Here is a 27,496-nt window from a genome sequence, read left to right as displayed (position 1 = left end):
CTGGCGGCGGGGCGGTCACGCCGGAGCTGCCCGGGGCGGCGCGCAGCCCGCGCGGTGTCTCGGCACGCTCGCCCGCTCCCCGCCCCAAAGCCGCGCCGCTGCCCAGCCCCGCTCCCGGCGCGGCCGGCCCGAGCGCGGAGCGGCGGAGCCCCCGCGGGATGGCGAGGCTGTGTCTCTGCCTGTGCCTGTGCCTGTGCGCGGCGGCGGCGGAGCTGCGGCTGACCCTGCTGCACACCAACGACGTGCACGGGCGGGTGGAGGCGCAGGGCGAGGGCCCGCGGCGCTGCGCGGCCGGAGCGCTGGGATGCTTCGGCGGCGTGGCGCGGAGAGCGGCGCGGGTGGCGGCGGAGCGGGCCGCGCACCGCAACGTGCTGCTGCTGGACGCCGGGGACCAGTACCAGGGCACCGTGTGGTTCTCCCGCTTCAAGGGCCGGGAGGCGGTCCACTTCATGAACCTCCTGCGCTACGATGCCATGGTAAAGCGGGCCGGGGGACGGCGAGAGGCGCGGTGGGGTCTTCCCCTCCTTCTCTCCCCTTGGCTGCTGGGTCTATTCCTGCCTTTCCTAGCCCGATGCCGGTTTTTCGCATTGCCGCCTCCTCTAGTGCGTAAAGTTGCATCAGAAAAGGCTGTAGGTAATGCTAAAATCGTGGCCAAAGGCAGGTGGGAAGCAGGCGAGGAGAAGGGATTTGGTAATGGGTAATGGGCTCCCGGCCGAATTAAGTCGAGAGCTGGCAGCCCCGCGGGCAGCCAGGAACCGGGAGATGATGGCAAGGCTACCCAGAGTGATGCAATGGAACTCTCCTTGGCAGATGCGGGCAAGGGGCTGGACGGGCTCTGTTGGAGAGGGGTTGGCAAGCCATGGAATGACCCCAGCAAAAGCCAGGCAGAGTCTGGTCTGAGACAAGGGAGTTAACTCTACCTGAGGCTCGAGCCTGTCCTGCTTCGGTCCTGCGGGAGGGCACAGGTGGCATAGGTTGGCAGTGCTATTTCAAAGGGTGGAGGTTTTTAATTTTCATCAATCCCGCCCTGCTTGTGTCCAGTGCCCTCAGAGCTGTGGTATATAAGGGGTATATAAGGGGCTGTGTACAAACAGCCCAGGGATCACAACAGCGCCTTAGTGAGGAAGGTCTCTGAGGCTGTGCTAACCGCGCACCTTTACTCTGCCTCTTTTGGTCATGCAAGTGCTGAGAGGAAGGCAGAATTCGTGGCTGAGGTTGGGGGATGTCACTCCATGTCCTTAAATCTTTTGTCGCAGGGCAGTGGCTTATTTTGCTTGTGTACAATCCCGGAAAGGAGAAAGATTAAAGTCATGTTTGAGCATGACTGCTGTTGTGAGAGTGACTGGAACTTTATTTTATCCCATCTGTCGGCTTGAGGGGAAAATCTGAGCATATCACATTCTCTGTCTTCATCTTTTTTGCTTTGTCTGGAAAGGACGGTGCTTTTATTTGCAGGTGAAAATGGTTTCACCCGTGTATTCCCTCTGCCTCAGGACAGCTGTGGAAGGGAAAGTCATGCCCCAGTGCACTTTCTTAGGCTAAGCACCAGACAGACAGGTCTGTGAGTGATACTGCTCCCTGTTCACGTGCTCTAGTGAACGGTTTTTTAATTGTGAAACATTAACAGGGTCTTTCCTCCCAATGGTGATGGAGAGTGTGTACATTCAGGACTTGTCCTCACTGAGAGCTGGAGAGCACCTTGGGATTCTGCAGTGCAAGAAATAGCTTGAGGTGTTTTTTCCTACTTTCTTCATAAAGCTTTCTGCTGTCTGTCATTTTTCAGTCTTGTGCTTGCTGGTATAACTGGTTCATGGGCAGCCTGCGAGCCTGTACAGTTCCTGATTTTATCACAAGAAGAAATTTTTTCAGGCAGTGTTGAAGTACTGTTCAGTTTTAGAAAAGTTATGTAGGAACAATCTGGATTTGGAGATACCATGAGTTTTCTCATCAGAATAAGCTTTAAAAAATAAACCCACCCCATACCAGATATCCAGAGGCTTGTGCCAGATGCGAATGCCTTAGGCGAAGTAGCCAACCACTTGTTCTCTGTGGAGGACCAGTATTCTATTACAATTTAAATAGAAGGTGACAGGATAGGTGCTAAACGTTGTGTAGCTTTTCAGTCCTTCTCTGCTGCCAAAGACCCTGAGGAATAGATGCCCAGTGTCGGGCAGTGCTGCAGCATCTGTTTCTATTCTTCTCTCTGTGGACCGTGGGGTCCGTGCAGTGGGGATGGTGGCTGGGTGGGAGCACAGGGAGCAGGGCAAGAGCCGCACTGAGGAGGGTGAGATAGTGCTTCTTCTTCAAACAGGATTTGGGAAACCACATCCCTGACAGTAGGGGTGGGGATTACTGAAAGTTTACAAGTGGGCTACAGGACGAGGATTACAAACAGGGTGAAGGAGGGAGCATGAGTCATTAAAGTTGTTATGGGATGCGGGCAGGAGCCATAGGAGGATTTAGGACAGCCTGGAAGCATTAGAGGTTTTCTCCACAAATAGGAGAAATTTCCTTTTTTGAGTTTCTTTTTCTCATTTATACCTGTTATCACCTCCAAACTGTTTTCTCCTGTTTAATTTCCTCCCAAAAAAATTCATGACGCCAGCTTTTTTTTCTGGTGTAATTAAGACTAAAATCCAATATAAATTCCTCAAAGGCAGTAATTGGAAAGGTGATACAAGTCTACTAGCTTTACTTTTAAGTTTCATCTTTCTGTTAATTTGTATCCTGATTTTTGAAATATTTTTAGACTTGCTGCTTGTGAAAAACAGGATTATATAATCACATGTTGTGTGCCTGAATATTTCTGTTTATTCCCCCTTGTGACTTGCACTTATGCTGGCCAAAAGATTCAGATTTGGTTAAGGGATATTGCACAGGTGCAGAGTCCCAGGAGCTCTGAGTGTAAGGGCAGTTAGTTAGAATATAGCAATCCAAAATGGTCCACATCTTCCTCCTCAGAGAAGGAGTAGCATCAAAAGTAAAACCATATTTTAGCCATCAGTGATTTCTCATCAACAACTTAGTAACCACCCGCACCACAGGAAAAGTTTTGATTAAAGCTAGTGTCCTAATGGATGTGAAATAATCCAAATGCAAGACAACAAAGCCAAGAGAAACAATCTTTCCTTACTGGTTGGTTGGGTTAGAATTCTGGGATTTTTTCCTCCAACAAGCTGGTGGCAGTTATAGCCCATTCAATTTCTTAAATCATTTGCAACCTTTTTTTTTGTTGGGGTTTAATTGCATATTTATGAGAAACAAAGGGCATGTGCACTAGCCAAAAGGAAAGAGCTTTTTACCATTCCAATAGACTCTACCAGTCCATAGATATCTTTTCAGAACATCCAGACAGCATCAAGATTAATGTTTTGTTTTTTTTCTCTCTATTAGTATTTTTTTACGGCAAATTAGATTGCAATTAGAATACAGTTAGAAATGGAACATAGTTGGAGTGCACTGTGTTTTCCCAAGTGAGGATTTTTTAAAGATAGTTCTTGGTTCTTTTGGAAAAGTGCTGCAGCAGCACACAAACAATTTGGCTCCTTCCCAGGGGTGTGAGCAGTGTTCTCACCAGTGTCAGCAGGAACAGCTGATTTCCAATGCAAGTTACTGCTGATATCCTGAAATTTCCACCAAGCCGTTGACTAACTGCCTGTGAGGATAAAAGGAGCCGGGAATCTTTATTTGCCCAAGAGAAAAACACTGCCAACCAATTGACTGAAATATTGAGCTCCCAGACCTGTGGTGGTTTAAGGTGCTCCTTGGTTTGGAACATGATCGGGGTTCATACAGCCAATTCCAGAATAAAAACTGGGGCAAGCACAGCTGGGTGTGTGGGCTGCTTAAGTAGAACAGAATGGTACATAAGCCACCTGAGATGATGAATGCAGCTTTACCCATTTAATTTCAGAATGAAATTTTAGAACACTTTTGCCTGGAAGAGTTGGCCCATTGGCTTTGGTACCTCTTATGTGCTTTGGTCCAGCTGCAACTTGAAACCTCATATAGATTTATTATTTACCAAGTTATACAATTGTAGTGTTTCTGTGGCTACATATTTTCCTTGCCTAACACCTAAACATGCTACAAAGTCCTGGCGTGTATTGTGCTTCTGCAAAATGCCATCTATGGAGGTTTTGCTGGCCTATCACCAAACTTGCAGGCATGAGGATGTGGCAAATTAGGCTGAGAATGAAAAAGGGGTAGGTAGGGGAAATTTCCCTCGAGGCAAGTCCCTTTCCAAAACAAACAGTCTCATCTGGGTGGTATTGCCTTGCTAATAAAAAAACAGGACTGCTCGTTTTGTGTGGCAGTCTCAACATTTCACGTGTTAAGTGCACACTCACCTGTGTGTACACACATCCACTGTGAGTTGGCTCTGGGGACTCTCCCTGACTGATAAACATTACATCTTCCATAGGCAAGTAATGATATTGATGGAGGATAGGAAATGATATTTTCTTGTTGCATGGTAAAGCACAAAAAAACCTTTACTAAATGCAACGTAAGTATGTTTTAAAAACTGTAGTCCAAGCAAAAAGCTCTTAAAATGCAATTTTTATTTAAAGAACATGCTATATATCAATGACAATATTTGTTTTCTTCAGTATTTAAGCAATGTATTTTCCATACACAAAATATATGTTTTCATTTGTGGTTATTGTTAATCCTCATTTTTAGAGCTACAGGATGTAAAATGAATGGGTTTTGATCTGATACACTGTCACAAACAGATAGGTTTTGGATTTTGAAATCTGTATCATGTATCTGTATCACATCATCTGTATTTCACATCTGAATCCATGTAAGAGAGTCTGAAAAACAAAAACCTACATCTAAAAAGAAAAACAACCCAACCACTTCTGTGTTCACGAGAAACAGGAATGTGTTGGTTTAGAAAAGTTAGGATTTTCTTTCATAGAACATAGACTTTATTTTCTCAAACATACCATGTAAATAATTATGAGACAATTTACACCGAATATTTGAGGTAGGGTCTCATATTTTCTTCTTCCTTTTTGCAGGCTTTGGGTAACCATGAGTTTGATGAAGGTGTGAGTGGATTATTGGATCCTCTTCTTAAAAATGCAAATTTTACAGTCCTGAGTGCTAATATTAAAGGGAAAACTCCATTAGCAAACGAAATGATGAAATATGTTCATCCTTTTAAAATAGTTCATTTTGACTCAGAGTCAGTTGGAATTGTTGGCTACACTACAAAGGAAACTTCTTTTCTTTCCCAGCCAGGTATGTTTTCTTTAGTATGTAAGTTTTTGTCCTTTGTTACTATTTTGCTCTTTGCCTACTTTTTTAAATCCAAAGATGAATGTTTGCAGCAGAAAAGTAGGAAGTCTGTTGTTTTATCAGAATTTACTTGTATTACTCAGCTTTGCCTGATTTTTAACCATAAAAAGTCTTGCTAACATTAAAACCCTCTTTTATACAGACCTGGACCGTATCTGTGAATATCAGAAAGTCACTGAGATTGCAGGAGAGCTCAGGGGTTGTTGGGATCCTTATTCTTGCTTGGGTTTTTAAAGTTATATTCCATGATATTTTACAGTTATTAATCCATTTAAATGAAAGTTAAAGCATGAATACAGCTTGTCTCTAGCATGAAGTGTGACATTTCTCTGTGTGTTGAAATTTTGTCCTTGGATGCATCCATGCCCAAAACCAAGAAGAGGTTCCTACTTGTTTATGAGGCAAAAGTTGCCCAAGATGTTTTTAGCCTCTCAAAATATTTGCAGAAATTTGACTACAGAAGAAACACCCATCCAGCTTTTACCACAATTGCTTCATTCATGAGTAAAATTAGAATTGATGAGGAAGAAGACTTCTCAGTTTCTGACTATTTTTTCCAGCTTTTTAGGGGGTTTGGTTTGATGAGGGTTTTGTTTGGGTTTGGTTTTTTGCTAAAATAAAATGGTCTACTGGAATTAGAAACACATTTAAATCAGCTGGTGGAGATATGAGTCACTGCCCGCTCAGAGTTCAGCCTACATGTAACAAAAAACAGAGTTTCTTCCCTGGGTTTTGCAGTTAGGGATACTCTTAGCACTGCTTTGAAGCACTTTCACATTGAAAAGGGACTTCATATTATTATTTCATGTTATTATTTCTCTTTCTATTGTGTAGTAATACAGAAATAGTGCATTGTTTTCCTGGAAAAAAGGAATATTATATTATAATATATTCCAATACTTTGAGGAAGTATTAGAATATAAAACTCTTCCTTCTGTGATTTTTAATTCCAATGCTGTATGTTTAACCTGTCAAGAAATGGACATCTGAGGTCTGAATAGACTTATTGATCTCACTTCTATTTTTTTAGTGATGTGGTTTTGGGTTCCTGTCTTTTTGTCTCCCCACAAAAAAAGAAAATGAATCTGTTTTTTGTGAAGGCAATAGAATTTCACTGTGCCTGAGGGCATGAGGGTGGATATCATCAGATGTCATGCTAGGTTTGAATAATGACAGCCAATATTGTCTTCTGTTAGGGAGTAATAAAATCTGCTGCTGCTTTTCTTCCAAACACCTGTGTCAGGGCAGTGAGATCATCAAAGTAACCATCTTGCAAATAAATACATACATAAATAGGTGAAAATCCAGATAGTGCTGGAATGATTCTATGAAGCATTTGAATACATTTCCAATAACATTCAGACATCATAACCAATGCCTCAGTATGCTGAGATACTGTAAGAGACCACAGCTAGATGAAAAAGCAGTGGTAAAAGGGAAATCCTGTTAGCTCCATTGAAGGAGCTGAAGCATCCCTAAGGAAGTATATCCCACAGTGTAACTGAGCAGAGGAAGGCAGAGGAAAATTTAACAGCAACATTTATAGTGATCAGAGTTTTTCTAGTTTTCTTCTTTGCCTTTTTGGTGTGTGGAAGAATATTTAGAAGCTTTGAAAATGTGAACTCAGGACACATTAATACACCCCAGTGACTATATCTTGCCCGTGACCTAGCAATCCTTCAGACTGGTGAAATCGTGGCAGACATCAGGCTAAATAATTATCAGTCTAATTCCTTATATTCAACTGAAAAGGGACCTTGCTAATTTTAAATTCAGCACCTTGCTTATCTCTACACATTTCTTCCAGATGATTCCGTTTTCTCTGCCTCTGTGTGCTTTGGCATACTCTACACTCTTAGGGCATTCTCAAGGCAAACAGGAAGCTTGAGAATGCTGAAACATGAATTCCTACATTACTGCCTTCTGTGGAAGTGTTTTGTGAGTGTGATTTCTTCTATTGTTAAATCTCCATAACTTCCACCCAGCTATGAAATTATAACTTGTACTTTTCTTAGTCTGCTTAAAAAAAGGTTATCAAAATACTTGAACAGAATATAAAGTCCTTAAATCTCAGTGTTTGCACTGGAAGGGACCAACTGATCTCTGCTGAAGGTACTGTTAATGCCACTATTTGGAAACCATAGGGATTGGAAACACATTTATAGATTACAGCCACCTGGCAGTTTTTCTGGAGTTCTGTTTTGCCATGTACAGCTATCTCAGCTGAGTGCCCAGCAGGTTTTTCCATGTCCTGAAAGAGTAGCTCATAACTTGGCACACAGACACAGTTACCTGTGTATTTACTTTCTAGTATTTGATGGTTCCAGCCTAGTTGCTTTAGTTCTGTAATGTTGTTTGGTCCACTGTATTTTTGTATAAGGTGTAAATGCAAACCTGCTTACTCCGTAGTAACCTTACAGGCAGCAAAATATTTACTTAAACTATCAACTTGGCAGAATTTTCAAAAATGGAATTTTAAATTGCATTTATTCCACTTTATTTTGGTTATCATGCATAATATTTTTAACAGGCAGACGGTTCTTCTCCCTTGTTCAGTTGTAACAGTTTGGCTGTTTTTTCTGAAACTCTACCTCACCTAAAAAGAGGATGCCAAATCAGATTAAAACTTTGAAAGAGAAGTGGAATATTGACATGAGCAATAAGTTAGTAATTTTGATTCAGATTGTTTTGAAAAATGCCCAGATGAGTGCTAAGCAGTATGGTGCTTTTTGCCTGGTTTCTTGGAGAATTGAACACTGTGTAATTGCTCTTACAGTCCCCCACTGTAAAACTTTCAAACCTGCTGGCCCATTTCATCTCAACTACATCAAATACTCCGGTGACCAGGATGCAGAGCTGTGTGCAGTGCCATGGCTAGGCCATGGGGAAGGGATGAAAGAAGCCCCTGCAGCCCCAGGCAGAATTCTCTTTCTGAGGGCAAGGCAGACAACAAGGACATCAGTGGGTGGGTGTGTTGGCAGTGGGATGCCCCACCCGAGCTCTGGTGTCTGTCTGTCCTGACAGGACAGTCCTGGGAGAGGGATGGGCTTACCTGCATGGGATGGGCCTTGTTCTTCCCCTCATGATGCGACTGGGTCAGTTTGTTTTGATACCTTTTCTCTACAACTGCCTGAAAGAAGGGTGTAGCAAGGTGGGGAGCAGTGTCCTTCTCCTAAGTAACAAGTGACAGAGGAAATGCCCTCAAAGATTTTCCAGGGGAGATTTAGGTTGGGTTTTTGGAAAAAAATTCTTCTTGGAAAGGGTTTTCAAACACTGGAGCAGACTACCCAGGGAAGTGCTGGAGTCACCATCCCTGGAGGTGTGGATGTGGCACTCAGGCACACAGTTTAGTGGTGGAATTGGCAGTGCTGGATTAATGGTTGGACTCTATGATCTTAGAGGCATTTTCCAGCCTAAAGAATTCTATGACTCTGTGGGTTGAAGACTAATAATAGCATGTCTTCAATGCAGAAGACTCATTTGTAGGCTGCAATGGTGTAGAGGCATAACAGAGCTGGTGCTGATGGGGACAGTTTTTTGTCAGGGACCACCTGGCTACTGGCCATGGCACAAGTTAGCCCACAGGCACCTGCATGCTGGCACAGCTTGTCAGTGGCCTGTTCCTGCTCTCTGTTTGAAGAGCTCAGCTCTCTTTGCAGAACTGGTCCCCTCACCAGTGGGGTGCAGCTGGTCCATGGTGGAGGGAGGAGTACGTGAGGAGCCTGAGCTCAGGGATCAGTTCCTGCACTTCCCTTTCTGCCAGCTGCTCTGCATCAGGCCCAGCTGCTGTCGATGCAAGGATGTGCAAAGAGGGGCCAGTGGCTTCCTTCAGCCTGGAGAAGAAGGCTAAGAGGGAACCAAACGCAGTCTTCCACTGGTGTAAGGGGATGTTTTAGAGAAGACAGGGACAGAGATTTCCCAGAGGGGAAGAGAAAGGACAAGAAACAATGGGCTCAAGCAGTAACAGAGGGAATTATGGTGGGACTTAAGGAAAAAATTTGTCATGGTAAGCATGGTTAAGCCATTAAACATGTTGCTTAGAGAGACTGGAATTTCAGCCAGCTCAGACTAGACCCTGAGCATCCTCATTTGGCTTTCAGTTCCTGCTTTGATGGGTTTTGGACTACATGGCTCCTGGAGGTCTCTTCCAACCTCAATTAACTTCTGACTCTTTGATTCTGAGAAGAGGTCCACAGGAAGAAAATGTGGGGATGCACTGCACAATTCACTCTGCAATGTGCAGTACAAAGATTCCCTCGGGCACTAACAGAACTATTGAATGGGTGTGGTGCTGAACCAACTTATGTAAGCCTCTTTTATCTCTTCCATTGTAGCAGCTTCCTCCTCATTTCCTGAAACATTTTGCAGTGGATTGTGGATTTGTTTCCCTCCTCCCTTTGTTATGAAATAATGTAAATCTTCTTACTTTAAAGGCATTTTTCAAAATGATTTGATCAAAAAATTCTGCAGGAAGGAGAGGAATTAGGTAGAGGAGGAATTGGTAGAAAAGTCACTTGGTTGTCTTCACCAGAAAGTTGAAGTTGAACCTGTCCTTAAGCTTTACTCTTAAAGCTTTGTCAGGGAAATTATCCTCTTACATAGGAAGTCCTTTTGTGCAACCCAAACCAGTGTGCCCAGGATAAAAACGCCTGTCATTCTAGTGTTCATGTAACTGTTTGTCACATTAGAGTAATTTCAACAGGAACAGAAAACTTGCAGAAGGACTGTTGGTTTCCCAACATCCTTGTCCGGAAAAGGTCTCCCCTTTCCAGACTTTCCGTTCCTTATGCTGTTGTTTCAGGATGGTAGCTCAGACATGTGCTGGCATTACTGAGTCTGGTTCACATTAGGTGAGAGTATTTGTATCAAAAGGCAATTCAGAGCTTAATGGACGACTTTGAAGAAGCTGCTTTTTAAAGCCTTGAGGAGGGGGGATAAAGGAAAGAACAAGATGAGCATGCAGTAAAAAGGGAGATTTAACTTGGGAAAAGATAGATGATCTCCAAGAAATACCATTGGGGAAGAAAAAAAAACTTTGTGATAGAATACAAGTGTTTATATGCAAACATTTCAGTTTCCTTTCCCTAGTATAAATAATAAAAGTCATTCAATTTTTGATCCTACCATTGATGCCACTGAATTTTTTTACAGAGTTATAACTTTTTTTAATCTAGGCAAGTACATACATCTTGTTGCAGAAATGTTGTATTAGTCTAAGCACACAGGTGCTCCTGAGAGGCTGAAAAACATTGGGTCAGATCAAGAGCTTGAACCAGCTAAGGATATTTGAATGACACTGCCATTCAAAATCCTTTTAATTATACAAACTAATATCTGATGTCAACTACTTTATTTCAAAGTAGCAATTAAGGTACTTTGTAAGTAAATTCTTTCCATTTATTTTCTTTTTTTAAGGGGATGATGTAACCTTTGAAGATGAAATTGAAGCATTGCAACTGCAAGTGAATAAACTCACTGCTATGGGAGTGAACAAAATAATTGCACTAGGACATTCTGGTTTTACTGTGGACAAAAATATTGCTCAAAAAGTAAAAGGAGTGGATGTTGTGATTGGAGGACATACAAACACATTTCTCTATACAGGTATTTTACTTCTTACTAAAATGTTGCTTCTGAAGCTGAGCTGAAACTGTTTTTAAACTTGGAGAACTTTCACTAATGTAGTTTACTGCTGGCTGCACTCAGCCAGGTTCATAGCTGGTACATGTCCCTAACTTCCATGGAAGAAACCAGTTCAAAACAGCCTGTGCACACCAAGTACCACAACTCACTGAGAGCTTCCATGATGCTGTGGAGGTTCAAGGTGACCTATGCAAAGAGGGGAAGAGGAACAAAGGTAGTAATACCTGTAAATTACTGCTAAACATACCATAATTTAAGCTCACATCTATAAAAGAATAAATTGGTTGTCTACTTTTAAACATGCATGTGACTTAGTCAGAAAAATCAATCATAGAAGACTTCAAAACTGCTATGGTGTTGATTTTCTCTATAATCTTATTCTATATTCATAGGTCTTCATTTGGTCTGACATTAAAATACTTTCCCCAAGTTTCATCTGTTTTTTTCAATACCTCTTTTATTCTTCTTTATTCTTCTTTTCTCTAAAGGCAGATGACATTCTAGACATAAACATTGCTAATCTGTTTTCTCCTGCAGTAGTGCTACTTTAGGCAACATCTACCATCAGCAACTTCCCCAATGCTGTTACCTTCCCCGGAGTGTAAGGACACAAGTCAAAGAGAGGCTGTTTGGTTGTTCTGTTTGATTGAATTTTTAAAATCCTTTAAATTTAACAGAAGCTTTAATAACTGGTTGAGACTATAATGAGAATTTTCTGTAATTTTTAGAAAAGTTTCCTATGTGCCCTAGTCACAGGGATAACATTATGTACCCTACCCTAGGAACTTGACCACTTAAAAGGTTTGCACTATCATCCTCTCTTCTCCCTATTCATCTCCTCTCTTTCTCATGCCCTTTTTTTCTTATCTGCACTCTCACCTTTTGTTATCTCACTTGTTAAAAAGAAACAACTGCATGCCACAGTTGCACACTGAGCAGATCAGAATATCTCTTGAGTTTGGCCTCAGGGAATAACTTTGATGACTAATCTGGAGGCACAAAGCATTTACACACCTACCTACAAGTCAGAGCTCACAAACACTTTGCATGGAGGTGCAGCAGAGAAGTAGCCAAAGTGGAACAAAAAGCAGGATGGAACATCCCAATACCATGTGTCTAAGAGTGACCAAGGGGGATGGTTGAGGGTACTGGATGAGCCTGTGGAGACACTGCACTCAGATCTGCCCATGTTTCCCACCAGTTTGCAGCTCAGGGACTCCCCAAGATAGAAATTATATTTTGATATTTGCTGGCTCCATCTCCTCCTGACTACCTTCAAGTTCCACAGCTGCCTGTAGCAGGGCCTTCCAACACTGACCTGCCCAAGCCACAGAGATCTTGGTCTTGTCTTGGGATGCAGCATGCAATTTTACTGAATTATTTTTGAGATGGGAAAAACAAGGATGGATTCCATATCCAAAGTGTGCATTCCTTGTGGATTTACACAGTAGAATCCATATTCTTTTGCACTGTGTTGTGCAAAATGTCTGTAGAGAGTGTGCTGTGTTGGCCAACGCCTGTAGAGATTTTGTGCCTCATCGTGGTAGCCACAGTAGTCAAAATACCTTTGTGGGTGTGATCCAAAGAGGTGCCACATGTCACAATTTGGAACCTTGATGTGAAGTGCTGCAGGAGCTGCGATATCTGAGCTCATATCTTGTCTAGATCTGCAGGAGTTTGCAAGCACACCTCTAGTCATCCCAGAGAGTAGCCTGCTCTGACCAGACTGGATTATGTCAAGCTGTTCCAGCCCTTTGTGGCTGTCCAAGATTCACAGTGCCAGAGAGAGCACACTGCAGGAGACTCTGCAGCCTTCAGGTTAAAAATCTCAGCTAGGAATGAGTTCTGGTCCCTTTTCCAAGGGCTCTACTCTTTCGATGAAACAAAACTCTCCTAATACTTTTATTAATACTGGCAAGGTGAGAAAAATAATGTCTGGGGGAGATACACCAAAAGTATCTATTTAGTCTAAACATGATTTTTGACAGAATGTGGTCTGAGCATATAATTTTTATCCCAAGTGCTGTGAAACACATGCTCACCCATTCAGGAGCATCCTGAGTGCATTTGTGAGCCATGCCCTGCTGAGTCAAAGCCACCAGTCAGCATTCCCAGAGAAACAGCCACATCTGTGGAGGTGATTGCACTGCAGAGTAAAACATCTGATTCGAAACATCTTTCTGCATGTCTCAAGCTGCTTATATTAAGCTTATAAGCTCTCATTTAAATCAAGAGGTGTAATCAATAAGTGTCAGCAGAATCTGGGTGAATGTTCCAGCTCAGTCTAAGTGGGGATGTATGAGCTGTTCAGCCTGTTCTGTCATGGAAGTTTAGAGACATACTGCCCATGGAGGCATTTCCACAGAGAAATCTTAATGTAAGGGTTTCATCTTGGACTAGTCCAACCTGTCTCTAAGATATTTGCCAATCTCCAGTTTATCCACAGGTTATAAGGCAAATATTGTCCTGACTTGTTCAGGCGTTTGGTTTGTAGAACTGATTGAACCAGCAGTGGTAGTTTTGGGTTAGAGCAGTTGAATTTCTGGTTTTCATCAGAACTGATGTTATGAAAATGTAGTGTGTTGGCTAAAACAGGGTTAGAAATAGGTAAGTGTTCCATGTTCTTCAGTCACCCAGTATGAATTTGTGCATTTGTAATGAAGCAGCGTCTCATGCCTTGACTGAGCATGAATTCTAGTGCTGCTGGGGTAAGATGCACTGAATAGTCTTTGCATTTCAGAAGGAACATATCTATCTTACAAGGGAAAGATGTCATAGTGCTAATTAATCCTGAAAAGAAGCATCAGAATCAGAAAGTATTTTGTTAGAAAACAAGAAATGAGTAAGACTCCGGACAAGCCGTTAACTACACACAGCTGATATAAACTATAATAATGCCTAGAAAGAATATCTTTCTAATGCTGTGTTCATTTGAGGACTAAAGAAGGACAAGAAATCAAAACTTATTCCTTTTTCAGTTCAGAAAACCCCAATGCCACTTTTGCGTGCATAAATCCTGGAGAGTCCTCATTAGTTACAGGATTTCTTAAATTTTTCCCTAAATAAACAAATAGTTAAGTGGCACTCCAAGGAACCAACTCTGTTGGCCAGGCTGAAAGTAGAAAATCTAGTTCTGTGGTAAGTTTGGTTCAGTTTGTTGCAGCTCCCCTCCCTGGAGAAATAGGAGGGATTAGAGAGGAATATGAATTGTACTGGAGTTCTAGCAGGAATATTTATCATGCTGCTTATCCTAGGATTTGATATTAAGTAAACAAATGTAAATGGAAGGAAGCAAGTTGTTCTGTGAGCAGTGGAAGTGAAGAGGCTGCTTTCCTCTGGATCCACCTCCCCTGCACCTGCTCCCCCTGCCCCTGCCTTGCCAGCAGCCCTGAGCTCACCAACACACAGGTGGGAAATGCCACCACCTTTGGGACAAGAGTCAGCAGCAGGCTCTGAGGGAGCTCTGTCACACAGCACGTGATGGCTCTTGGAGCTACCCAGCCTTGGTCTGACAGTGGGGCAGAAATAATGACAGGAATAACAGCAGGGAGAGATACTACTCAGATAATGTTGTCAATTCTCAGATAATGTCAAGGAGACACGGAGAAGCCTGGTACCCTTGAGGCAAGAGCTGTGCTGTGCAGTTCCAGTTTTCTTTGCCACTTTCTGCCCTGTGTGGCTTCTAAATCCTGTGGCCAATTGAGCTCTCTCTTTTTCTCTGCCAGTCCCTTCCCTTAATCTGTTTCCAAGTCCTATCCCTAGTAATCTTTCAGAATTTGCAGGTTGATAGGAATTTTGAATCCATGACCACACAACTTTAATGTTAATGAAGGTTGATTTTGCAGAGGGTTTACAGGCTGTCTGAAATTTTGGAGGCTGTTTGGTATAGTGAAAAAAACTCATCTGGCTCTAATTCACAGAACTGTTTATAGGTATTCTGTCTGCTTATTAGCAGTAAAATGCATTAGACTTTTTCAGACCAAGAAGTCTGATGTATGATTTACTCTGATTCTTACTTTCTGCCTGATGCAGAATAATGTGATGTGAAGGCTCAATAGTAAACTTTTTGTCCAGTGGCTGGTATGTTTGCATTACTGAGGGGTTTGGATTGCAATAATTGGAATGAAAAGTTGCTTTGTTGCTGTTGTGATGTGATGTCATGGCGGAGTGTGCAGTCATAACTTCAAAAAACACCGTGGTAAAGCAACACTGTCTCTTATGAGATAACTGAACGATCAAATGTCTGCTTGACAGCCATGGCTGTTTCTATCCTGGCTGGGTTTGTTAAGGCTGAGAAACATTTGAAATGTCACTGTAGTAGCTCCTTGAAGGTCACATGAGCTGAAGAGCCGCTTTTCATGCTTGTTCTGTGCAGGCACCCCACCCTCCACTGAACTGCCAGCTGGCCCCTATCCATTCATGGTTGACTCAGATGATGGGAGGAAGGTGCCAGTTGTACAAGCTTATGCTTATGGAAAATATCTTGGTTACTTGAATGTTACATTTGACAAGAAAGGAAATGTAGTTGAAGCAGTTGGAAACCCCATTCTGCTGGACAGCAGCTTTCCTGAAGGTATGTGGACTAGGCATTTGAGTTTGCCTACAGCACTCTGCTACAATTCAAGTCTTGTCATGTTAAATACAATGTCTGAATAAGAATTCAGCTTTCTTTCTGAGCTTGCCCATTCTCTTCTGTGAAGGGTTCAGCCTGTGTAACAGTTGAATATGCATGCATTCAGAGTGTGTTTTTATCTATTTAAAATCCCTGAAAGTCCTTTTGTAAGAGTTCAGGTGATACAATACCCTACCACTTTGTAGGACCTGTTTTAGCTAGTCCTGTAATTGTGATTTAAAAGATTATGAGGACTAATTTACAGTTTTGCCACAGGCTGGGTTCTTCAGAGCAGAGTTTAGAGCAATATGGAAAGTGGAAATGTTCCAGGAAAAACTTGAACTACCCTGCCAAGTGCTCTGCCAAAGTGCAAATACAATACAAAACTACATACAAACCCATGAGTTCTTGTATGCAGTTTTAACTCCGAAACATTTAAAGAAGTGGGATGAGGAGAATCTCTCTGTCGCTTTTTGTTTGTAACTCCATCTGAGCTCATTAACTGGGTTTTTTTTGTCAGCTCTGCAATTACCCAGGGCTGGTTTTCTAATCTGTTTCTTCTCCTGTGTTTTTTGTATGAAGTTCTGAGCTTTTATCAGACTTTCTGGGTTCTACCTGAGTATTTGTAAAACAAATAGTTTAAAAATGATTTGTTCATAGATATTGACTGTATTATTCTCACTACCTAATAATGTAGTGAGATGATGTAATGAAACTGTACATTCTTCCCCTGAAGTCAGTAAAACTTAAAATTCAGATACACTGCTGGTAAAATTTCATAGATGTTATTCTTGCTGACAGGTGTGAGCAAATTGATTAAAAACTAGTAGCTGATATAAAATAGTTGTAACATCTGTCTGCATATATAAGTATCTTTGGTTTCTTTCTGAAATAATTAAATTTTCACCTAAGAGACAGATGTGCATAAAGAATTAATTTCTTCAAAATGTTTATTCCCTGATATTGATATTTGAGCCATTTTTTCTTTTAGTACAACATTAAAGGGAGGAAATTACAAACAGCAAAAAAAAATTTGCATCAAAGACCAATCTCACTTGTATTTTTAAAATTCTCTCACCTGTCAAGGTAGGTACTAGAAACCCCATCAGTCAGAGGTTAGAACAGGACTGGGAAAAAGTACAGAGGAGGTAACCTTGCTGTGGCACAGGACTGGATTATTCCCTTGATTGTCCTGTCCTGCCTTCTCCCCTTACAGGCTTTTTTTGAAGTGAATGTAGTTGCCAAGTTGCTTGAGAAGTTTTTAGGGAAAGTGCAACCTTTTAGAATCTTGAACCTTTTCTTTTCCTAAGTTTGTATTCACTTAAGTGTCATTAATATGAGATATGTATGATGCATATTTTACACTTTTATATTACTTTACAGATGAGCACATTAAGGAAGAAGTGGAAAAATGGAGAGAAAACCTGGGGAATTATTCTAAAGAGATTGGAAAAACTAGTGTTTACCTGAATGGTACAAGCCAAGCGTGCCGTTTCCAAGAATGTAACATGGGCAATTTGCTTTGTGATGCTGTGGTAAGATGTTTTCACCACTACTGGTGGCAATTACATCTAAGGGTTACTCCAGAGCTATCCAGATCCAAACCATCAGCACATGGGCTCTGTGCCTGCTTTCCTACAGTGCAATATCCAGCGTGTCCCTAGAAAGACCTGGCAGAAGCGAGGCTGGAAGGAATGCTGCTGCAGAGAGTCAGCAGCAGTTTATTCTTTGTGCACAGCCTTGCAGAGAGAACAGCTTTTTCACAGATGCCTTTGAGGCTGCACTTTCAAGGGACGTGGCAGTGTGATCTAAGGGCCCAGCAAGGAGGAGAGCTCAGCTCCCCTGGCCCTCTCCTGCTGCTGGCCCCTGCTCACAGCACTCACCCTCTGTCCTCTCATTACTCACTGGGCTTTGCTGTCACTTCAGTGCACTGGCACAGAAAACAAATCTGGGTAATCTTCTGTCAAGCTGCTGACAAGAATTGTCCCCCTGAAGAGCCCCAAAGGTGCCAGCTGAAGCAAGGAGGGGGTGGGAGAGGCCATGAACCCAGCTGGGCACAGAACACCCCAGCCCAGAAGGAGCCACCAGCCCCTGCTGTGTTCTGACAGGCACTACTGGGCTTTAACAGTCACATATCTCCAGAAAAGTCTTTTTACAAGAGGTCATTTCCAGTTTTTAAACTTTCTGAGTTTGACTGTTTTACTGCCCTGCAGCAACATAATTTCATTTAAGTGTTTCAGGGAAAAACATTCACTAATGTAACTGTTTCCAGAAAATTAACTTTCCCTTTATGGGAAAGTTAAGGGACAGTTAATAATCATGACTTAGATATGTTTCCAAAGCTATTTATCTAGTCCATGGTATTGCTCTTATTATAGTCCTCAAAATAATTCTCTAGTTCAAGAGCTGGTTTTCAAATCAGACTAACATTTGGGAATTCTGCATACAGTTCTAGAATTGGAGCATCTTGCTTTTTTAATTCTGCTAGATTTTTTAATATCTTTATTTGCAAAAATGTGAACAAATGCTTTGGCACTTTTCAAGCTTAAAGAAAGTAACCCTGCAATCTTTCAGAAGTTTGTAGATTTTCTTGCAATACATTTTTTTTAGGAGATCAAATTCTATTTTAGTTCAATCAATGTCCCTAGACAATCACCTGCAGTCATCAGCAGATACATAGATTTCTCTTCATGTTGCCTTGCCAGTTCTGTACTTTCTTTCCTGTCTGCTGACATGTGGTCAGAGGTATAAAGGTAAAAAATAGATCTGCCTGTTCCATAAGCTTTAATATTTAGAGCTGTCCTGAGAAATGGAGAGATTGAGAATTGCAGAAGATTGAAAGTTTGTACTGGGTCAAAACAGAGATCCATTTAGTTCAGTGATGCATCTCAACCAGTAACCCAAAATCTCAGAATGGAAAGGTTGACAGGCCTAGATGGCATTTTACAAAGGACTTTAAAGGGACCCAGAGGTGAAAAGACTGTGAAATTGGTAACAGCACTGTGTGAGCTCCTCTTTTAAGCTGCCTCAGCTCAGGGCTGGGAAGTTGCAATCCTTTGATTAAGAGTTACAAACCTAAGCATGACTCTGGCCTCAGGGCATGACTTTGATGACTAAGATGGAGGCACAAAGCATTTACACAGCTGCAAGTCAGAGGTCACAAACACTTCACAAGGGGTGCAGCAGAGAAGTGACCCACCTGGAACACATGACAAGACCATTCATCCCTAAATTTTGTCTCCAAGAATGACAGAGTGAGGATGATAGGGGATGAGCACACTCCTGGACAAGCCTGTGGAGCTGCTGTGCTCAGATCTGCCCGTGTCCCCCACCAGCTTGCAGCTCAGGCATTCCCAAGGCAGAAGAGGTCTCTTGACATTTCCTGGCTCAACTGGAACGTGTGAGGAGAGCAAGAAACAGCAACAGGGAGAGAGGGAGGGAAAAGGGGAGGGAGACAGTGGGGATTAGCTCCTGCAGAGTGGCTCCACTGGCCTTTGCCTGCCTCCAGCCTTCCCAGCAGCCGGTGGCAGGGTGTTCCACTATGGACCTGCACATCCTGCAGAGACCTTGCTCTTGTCAGTGCCTTGCTGCTGCCCACTGCCTGCATAACTGCTGGGGGTCAAGAGGTCCTTGCTCTGGAACTAGCTTCCTATCCACCATCACACCAGTCAAGAAGATTTTATAGCCTTAGATATATTCCTTCATGGAAGGAATACTTCCTTCCATGATCTCTGCCTGGTCAGATAATCCAAGTCTACATCATCATTCTATATTCAGAAGTTTTGCGTGTCTTTGGTCATCCTCATCACCCCTCTCTGAATCTTTTAGGTTTTTATCATTCTTGAAATGAGAAAAGACACAAATTCCTACCCAGCCTCCACATGTCCTTCTTCATTTCATAGGCTTCTGTCATGTGTTTCCTGTACTTCTCTCTGTAAAACCAAAGAGTTATGGCAATAGTCACTCCTCCATCCTATTATCCTAGGTCATTTCAGCCTTTCCCCATTCTACTCAGTTATTTCTGAGGATTAACACTGGAGACTTATCATCCTGATGCAACTGAGCAAATATCTGGTCTTCATTTTCTTTACTATTAAGAATGTCACAAGCAAATATTATCCTGTCCTTGCGTTTTGTCAGGGCCTCACCACTGAGCTGCTGGGGACCCATTGCTGTGCAGAGTAGACTTTCTAATCTAGTATTCCTGTTCTTCCACTGTTCTACACCTTTCTAGTTACCCAAGACTGTTCCACATACTAAAAACCAACCACAGAGGAGCTGAAAAAACTTAATTTCTGGCAAAATGATTAATTAATGCTTTCCCTAAGAGATTTTAATGAACAACAGTATTTAAGGTCCTCTTCACTTCTCAGTTCCCCAAATATGCTTGAATCATTTGTCTTTATCACAGTTAATAAAATAAAAAAATTAAGTAATTACTTTTCCTTTGTTCAGCTGGCCTGCCTTGACCATGCCATAGACACACAGACTAGGGCAGAGCCTGAGAGGTCATTACAGTAAAGGGCAAATATTTTTCATGTTAAGAATTTTAAAAAGCAAAATAGTTACTTGGGTTTTTTAGCAACTAAGTATTTTACAACAGGGCTGAAGATAATGAGAAAAAGTCAAAACCTTTCTGTTTTTTTCAATCTCAGATTGTACTTGGTGTAAATTTCCAGAGGCTATAGTAAGTGAAGATAAAATCTGTTTAAACATTTTCCTTTGGTAGCTTTATGAGAATGTCAGGCGTCCGGATCAGAAGACCTGGAACCACGTTTCAATGTGCATCCTGAACGGAGGTGGGATTCGGTCACCCATTGATGAGCAGAGCACTAATGGTAGGTTAAATTACCAGCTGAATGGCAACTTCATCAGAGGAGGAAGGAATCAAGTTATGTCAGCCTGAACACAGTAATAGGTATGGGCTTGTTCTGATGGGCTTTGCACAGTGTTAGGTGTGATTTCTCAAATGGTTGTCCATCATTTGAGCACAACTGCACTCAGGCTGACATTGACAGAAGTCTCTAGCATTGTTTGTACGCAATGCTTTTTACAATTTCCCTCTCTCCTTGCTGCCTTGGAACAAAGGAAGGTCTCCTGCTGTACAGGGTCATCTGGTATGGTCGCTGTGAGCCTTGTGTAGTCTGCTGTAGAGTAAGTAAATTCTGGGGGTTCTGAATGCTAAGGTTTTAGTTTTTATTTTCCTGATACCACATAAACGAAATGTGAAAATAAACAGCTTTCTCAGTTCAGCTAAATCTTTCTGTAGGACTATGTGAATAAATCTTAACTGGAAAAAGTGCCTGATGTAGTATGAATAGCTGTGTTTCATCCTAGATTGGTGCTTTGTCATGTATTTTAGTAGCTCTGTTCTAATAGCAATACATGCAGTTACACCAAACTCTGATTTATTGGTCTTGATACTTGCTGGACAATAAAAGATACAGGTTCTTTGGGATCCTGCAAAAAATATGTGAGTCTCACTCCTACAAGCCCTCATTTTCTTAAACTGTATTTGCCATGTTCCTTGTCAAAAACTTGATGTTAAACAATCCTAAAATAATTCTGTAAACAGGAAAAAGAAACACACACACACCCCAACAATAACAAAAAAAACCCAAAGAAAGAAGTGAACAAAGTGTCTTTCCCCCAGGTAGCATTACTGTGGAAGATTTGCTGTCTGTTCTGCCATTTGGAGGTCGTTTTGATATGGTGACATTAAAAGGCTCCACACTGAAAGAAGCTTTTGAGCACAGTGTGAGGAGATATGGAAAAGGAAGTGGAGAGCTGCTGCAGGTTGGAGGTATATTTTCTTCTTTCCTCTTCTCAGTTTTCCAAAACAGCCATCCCTCCTGTTGGCCTTTTTACATCTGGAAGACTTTTCATAAGAATGGAATGTCAAGCTGGCCATACATCCTCACCCTGTGCCTCCCACATGCCAGCCAGCAGCCACTCTTTATCCCATGTGTGTTTAATTGAGCCACTGCAGCACACAGCCCATCGCTGCTCCCTTCGGCAGAGACAGTGCTCCTGAGCTTCCAAACCCATAATGGCATCAGTTTAACACTGCAATTAACCAGGGGAAAATAGAATTTAGTGTAGCTGTAGCACAGAAATAGCTACAACTCCAGTTTTTAGTTCCTAACTGGCAGCCTACCTGAAATGCCAAACTGGATAGCTGTGCTGAATTTCAGTTTATCAAAATCACTTTGTGCAATTCTCTAATGACTGATGACAGTTTTAGAGTTCGTCCAACTGGGCTATGGAATTGCTCCAGTGAATTTCTAAACATTTTATGGGTGAACAATTAATATAAAAAAGCTACTCAAATCTTCAATTGCAGCTATCTATATGTTTATCCAGATGTGTATTAGCCTACAGTCATGTTTATTCCTGGTCTCTCTGTGATTTAGTGCAGATTTTATTGTTTAGTTATCAGAAGAGCTGAACTTTAGGGCAGAGGTTGATGCATTGGTTCCCTCCCTCCAAGCCTCTCATCCCATACACCCCGACAATGTGCTCCCTCACACGCCACAGACACAGTGTCTCACACTTTCACCAGTTCTTAGGTACCTCTAAGGGGAAACAGGAACAAGCTCTGCTTGCTGCCTCTCCGCAGAAAAAGAAGAAAACCAGTAGCTCTGGAAAGGGTTCAGGAGGAAGATGCAGAGCAGGAAGAGTGCTGGGATTGGAAGAGCCTCAGTGCTTTGAAGGACCTTTAGTGGCTTCCTCATCTGCAGGTTCTTGGTAGGGCTGCTCTGGGGGCCTGGCTCTCCCCTGGCCCTGATCAAGGCAGGCTCACAGTGAGAAACGTTGCCTCTCCTACAGTGAGGAGACACTGCCTCGTGTACAGCCCTGGTCTAGCTTTCCTTTTTCAGGACACTGCATATTATCCAGAATAGCTACCAAGTTGGGCTGGCTGGCCTTGAGAAAAGTAATTTCAGCCAACAGACCAGGGAAACGAGAAAGCATGTGACTACAGAAATAAGGGAAGGTATTTTTATCTTGCAGTACTCCAATCCCATGACCAGTAATTTCCTTTTGTGGAGTAGAGATGAGAACAGACATCAGATAAGTAAATGAGGTGGGACAGTGCTCCAGCAATTCTTATTTCTCTGGAATGTTCTTGCATAGAAGTTGAGTAAGTGTGCAAAGGACACAGGGCGTTAAGTGGTGCAATTCAGAACAATACAACTCTCGGTCACAGAAAGTAATGCAAAGATCCAGCTGAAGATGAGGGAGAATGCTGCTTCTGGCCCTGTGTGTTCAACATGCCCGCACTAAGTGGCATTCCAATGTGTATTTTTGTAGGCATCCACGTGGTCTATGATCTCTCCAGAGCCCCAGGAAGCAGAGTTGTTAGCTTGGAAGTGCTTTGCACAGCGTGCCGAGTCCCAGCCTATGTCCCGCTCCAGATGGATGAAATATACAACGTGACTCTGCCATCCTATATGTTATTTGGAGGAGATGGCTACAGCATGCTGAAAGACAAAAATCTGGGATACAGTAAAGGTAAGGGGGATACAGTCCAGGTAAGTATGGGCTCTAACAGGGTAGCAGCCAAACAACTCACAACAATGGAAATATCTTTCTACAGTATAAACCTCAGACTTTTTGCCTATACTCCATGATTAAACTTGCTTCTACCCTGACAGCTCTGGCTTGCTAGATTTGGTTGCAGGCAACAACTCTATTCTTTTTCAGTTAAAACCACAAAAGTTTCAAAGAGAAACATTATCAATTCAGCAGTTCTCAGAAAGCAGTCCTGAGGTTGTGGTAAACCAGAAAAGCAGCAAAGAACATGTAGAGTACATCTTACACTGCCTTGCACTTGTACTCATTACTGAAAGATGCTATTTTCTACAGACCTTAAATTTCCACTGTATAGAATTATTTAGAAAGACAGAATCATCACCTCTACAACATGCAGCTCAGGTGAACAGCATAGGGTGAGGGGAAAGATGCCAACCTGCTCGAAGGGAATTTTGGCCCAGCCAGAACCAGGGAGCCCTGGGAGCTCTGCAGGCAGCAGAAGGCAGGGTGCCACAGACACCACACCACAGAGGTGGAACAGAGGTGTTTTATAACACCGGCTGAAGGTCCTCTCAAGCTGCATGCAAAGTGTTAGAATGTCTCTGTAAAATTGGTATCGTCCATCCTTTAAGATGAAGGGAAACTTGAAAAAAATTGAGATTAAAATCCATTATTTCTGAAAACACAAAAGAGGTGTAGTGCTGTATTTTTAAAAAAATGTCTCATAGGAGCCCATCTACATTTTTGCAGAACTTGTATTTTTTATATTCTGCTTGTGCATGGTGAAAGCATGCTTTTACCTCAAAAATTTTCCTTCTGGATATTTGTCACAGGCTAATTTTTTTTTCTACAGGTGTTAAAAGTTGATTCTCACAGGTACAATTGGTGTTTTAAATTGAGTTCAGCAAAATTTGATTTAAAACATCAGCCCTACTCATGAGACTAAGATCGTGGAATAGTGAAAGGCAACAACCTGTAAGGTTCTGGTAAAGTCTTTCAGTACAACAGAAGGGTAAAACTGTAATTATTCTTAAGTTGGAAGGTTAAGAGCTTGGATCAGAAGGGGCTCATTGCATGGTTGGCACCAGTGACTGAAAAGGGTCTCGCACTGTAAAAACCCATGTAATACTTTGTGCTTGTGTGCACACAAGCAGTGCCAAGACTAAAAACTTCTCCTAAAAAAAGTAAATTTGAAGAAGTATAACCAATAGCTTTGCCAGGTCCACAGCCCTATACCCCAAACAGGTGGGAGACTATCTCAATCTACCTGAACTGGAAAATACCATTGTAACAAATTCAAAACAAAACAAGCCAAACAAAACAAAAATAATTTGTGTGTTTGTTTGTTTGTAAAATACAAGTTGCTACCACAAATTCTGGCTACAAACCACCACAGGTGATGTGTGCTGATTCAGAATGGCAAAGCATAGAAAACAATTTGATTCTTGAGCTAAAACTGGAATGTAGGCAAGTTCTTACATTTTGGTGAAGAGCTTGGCAGATGCAGAGAACAGTTTTTTGTTTGTTTCTTTAGGTGAACCTGACGTTGAGGTTATTTCGCGCTACCTCCAGAGAATGAAGAGAGTTTACCCAGCAGTTGAAGGTCGAATAAAATTTTCTTCTGGAAGTCTTATTGAAGCTAGTCTGACCCTGATCTCTGTACTGTTGACTGTAACGTTCTTGCACACTTGATTTTTTGTTTGGAGGAATACAGGAGGAGAGATGATGCGGAGGAAGCCGTAAGAGACCTGTTCTCTTCTGTTACACCTTACAATGAATGAGCAGTGAGGCTGCTGCATATCAGCACGGGGCAGCCCCCTGCCTTGTCTTTAACCTGGTGGTGCCACTGGAGCACTGTGTGCAGGGCAAGGGGGCACAATCCACAACTTCTCTTGGTCAGAATCAGCAGGTACCTGAAACTGAGGTCTCAAAAGCAAAGTTCCAGTGAATACTTACTGCTCAATCATAAAACAGTGACAAACTGAAATGGGGTGTTATAAATTGTCAAATTCTTTTAGCTGCTTTAGACAGTGAGTTAAGAACCTGAACCCAGACATAAACAAGATTCTAGAAATGGATTTTTTATAGATATATATTCCTTTCTTTGGTCTCCACTCAGGGTTAAGGTATTCAATCTAATATCTCTATTTTGCTTCCAGTCACATTTATCATACCTACATGAATACCTGAAAGAGCTGGATTAAACTTGGTGCCATTAAAATCATGAAGTCTATTTAATACGCAATTTTAACAAGTTTTTCTTTTACTACTGAAAAAGAACTATCACACTTTGATTTTCCATTAATAAAGGATGTAATGAAAGCTTGACTTGATTTTGACCAATTTTAACAAATTGAGTACTCTTCACTCTTAAGTATGACCAGTTTGGGGACTGTATCGAGAGTGAGAACACAATCTGTGACTGTACTTCATATAAATATGCTCACTTTTAAACCTCTTCCAAAGAACAAAGCACAGGACTGCTGCCTGTTACTCTGTATTAGCAACATTCCAAGAAAATGTCAGATACAGGCATTGACTGCTGCAGCACTTTTGGCATCCTTTGGAAATAGTCAGGTAATGGGGCTTTTTACAGCATAACCTGACTTTATAGTAACTGTGATTATATCTCTTCTATGGGAAGGCTGTGTTTAAAAAAATAGTTGTAAGAGACAGGCTAGTAAGTATGAAATCATATTAAATGCTAAATGTACATTACTGATGCTTTATCAAGAAATGATTGCTTATAAACAAGGGTGAAAATATCATTATTTTTCTAAGATTACTGGGAATTTTGACATCAACATGTTTGGATTGTTTAATGCTGTTTTAAACGGATTGTTTTGAATAAACCTGCTATGTTTTCCTGGAAAGCTCAACAGGCTTTTTTTCAACACTGAAGCTACTTGCCTCTTCCATCCATTGCAGCTGTAGATTTCAAGAAGGTGCATTAAGATAAACATTCAGGATGCTGGTATTTAAAGACCCCATTCACTTCCACATCCATTCAAGGGCTGTGCCTGAAAAGCTCTGGCCCCCAGAGCTGTATTAGGTGTATAAGGGGTGTGAAACAGGGAGACAAATGACAACTGACCTTGTCACACTGCCAGTTGTGCCCTGGCATTGATGATTGTCACTTTGACTCCCTAGGTTGTTAATTCACAGAATGGCCTTCCCTCATCAACATCAAATTAGTAACAGAGAGGGCACTGACAGACAGAGCTGTGCCTGCACACTGATTTTGAGAGTGGCAACAACTGCTCTGGCACAGCCAGAAAGGAGAGAAATAACACTCTCACCTTCCTTTGACAAACAGAAGGAAAAGGTCTGCAACAGTAATACAGATGAGTTATACTGACAAAGAACACCAATGCTGCACTAGATTGGTGAGTTTGTAGAAAAGGAGAAAATATGTGTTTGAAAAAAAAAATTAAGGAATGCCAATTAAAGCATCTCTGTATTGTTCTGCGAGTAAAACTTGTTAGAAAGCCAAACATAAAAGTCCTTTTTAAAATGTCTTTTATAAAGGCTGGGCCAACAAATTAAGACTTACAGAGAAAAATCTTCCACACATTTTTGTATGAATGAACTTTTATAAAATGCTGTGAACAGACTCACATCCTCTTTTCTAAGCCTGTAAAGAGGATGTCAGAAAAAACCCACAAAGCCAGATAAGAAACTGCAAAAAAAATTCTTTTCACATCTGTTATTATTTTAAGAGGGCTTTAGATTTGAAGGTCAGGTGTTGAAAAGACTCAGTTACAAATGTGATTTTCCATGCTCACAGAAAGATGAAGGCTAAAGACAGTTCTGAGATTAGCTGATTATATCTAACAGATTCAATCATATACCTTTGTTTGAAAAAAAAAAGGATTTGATAAGATACTTTAAAATAACTTAATGGGAGCATTCTACAACTTCTTCCAACCAATTTTTCTACATATACTTTCAGGAAGACATCTAGTAATTGCTCTTTCAGCAAAGCATAAGTTGGCTGATTGCCCAGCTGTCTCTTTTGATGTCATCCTGTAATTTCATTCACTGACAGATTTTGGTGAAATTAATTAGACTTTTACTGGTAATAGCTAAAACAAATTTTAAATTAAAAGTACAAATATTTTATTTACTTGCAATCGGTATTAAATTTTAATATCTTTATTGCACAAAGGTATTTTTTGAACTTAAATTTTATGTTATTTACAACAAAATATACAAGGCAATGTTAAAATGTCACATGTCCATTACAGCAGTGCACAGCAGATCCTACTGGGTGTCCACTCACATCCAGCTTGACACAGAGCTTGCTTCCTTTGGACCCTGCTAAACAGGAAAGGGGGGAAATTTACTTATTAAGTTTGAAAATGTGTATTTACATAGAAATGACTGAACTGAGCAGCAACA

General features: G+C 41.6%; 2 protein-coding genes across 7 annotated transcripts in view; one reads left to right on the top strand and one right to left on the bottom strand.

The window, feature by feature from the left end:
* The first annotated feature begins 158 nt into the window (after positions 1-158).
* NT5E (5'-nucleotidase ecto) lies at positions 159-26,675 on the top strand. Its single transcript, XM_058020015.1, has 9 exons — positions 159-476; positions 5,028-5,250; positions 10,723-10,911; positions 15,326-15,523; positions 16,946-17,097; positions 20,292-20,404; positions 21,220-21,365; positions 22,874-23,074; positions 24,630-26,675. Exons 1-9 carry the CDS (start codon positions 159-161, stop codon positions 24,785-24,787), a joined length of 1,698 nt encoding a protein of 565 aa, XP_057875998.1. The 3' UTR covers positions 24,788-26,675.
* Positions 26,676-26,786: 111 nt separating this feature from the next.
* Positions 26,787-27,496, bottom strand: part of SNX14 (sorting nexin 14) — a 45,558-nt gene continuing 44,848 nt past the window's right edge. For 4 of the 6 annotated variants that reach the window (XM_058020009.1, XM_058020010.1, XM_058020013.1 and 1 more), the window contains one exon: positions 26,787-27,412. In XM_058020009.1, the coding sequence (XP_057875992.1) occupies positions 27,374-27,412 (39 nt within the window). In that variant the 3' untranslated portion in view covers positions 26,787-27,373. Of the gene's footprint in view, positions 27,416-27,496 lie in introns of all 6 variants that reach the window. The other 2 variants (XM_058020012.1, XM_058020011.1) reach the window with 1 other exon arrangement.

The sequence above is a fragment of the Melospiza georgiana genome, chromosome 3 (genome assembly GCF_028018845.1).
Source record: "Melospiza georgiana isolate bMelGeo1 chromosome 3, bMelGeo1.pri, whole genome shotgun sequence".
Taxonomy (NCBI): domain Eukaryota; kingdom Metazoa; phylum Chordata; class Aves; order Passeriformes; family Passerellidae; genus Melospiza; species Melospiza georgiana.
Note: the sequence above shows the minus strand (reverse complement) of the source record. Positions and strands in the feature narration are given on the sequence as shown.

Coding starts and splice junctions, on each gene's coding strand:
- NT5E (XM_058020015.1), top strand. CDS start 159: ATGGCGAGGCTGTGTCTCTGCCTGTGCCTGTGCCTGTGCGCGGCGGCG. Junction 17,098..20,291: donor ATTTGCTTTGTGATGCTGTG/GTAAGATGTTTT, acceptor TTCCTTTGGTAG/CTTTATGAGAATGTCAGGCG. Junction 20,405..21,219: donor GAGCAGAGCACTAATGGTAG/GTTAAATTACCA, acceptor TCCCCCAGGTAG/CATTACTGTGGAAGATTTGC.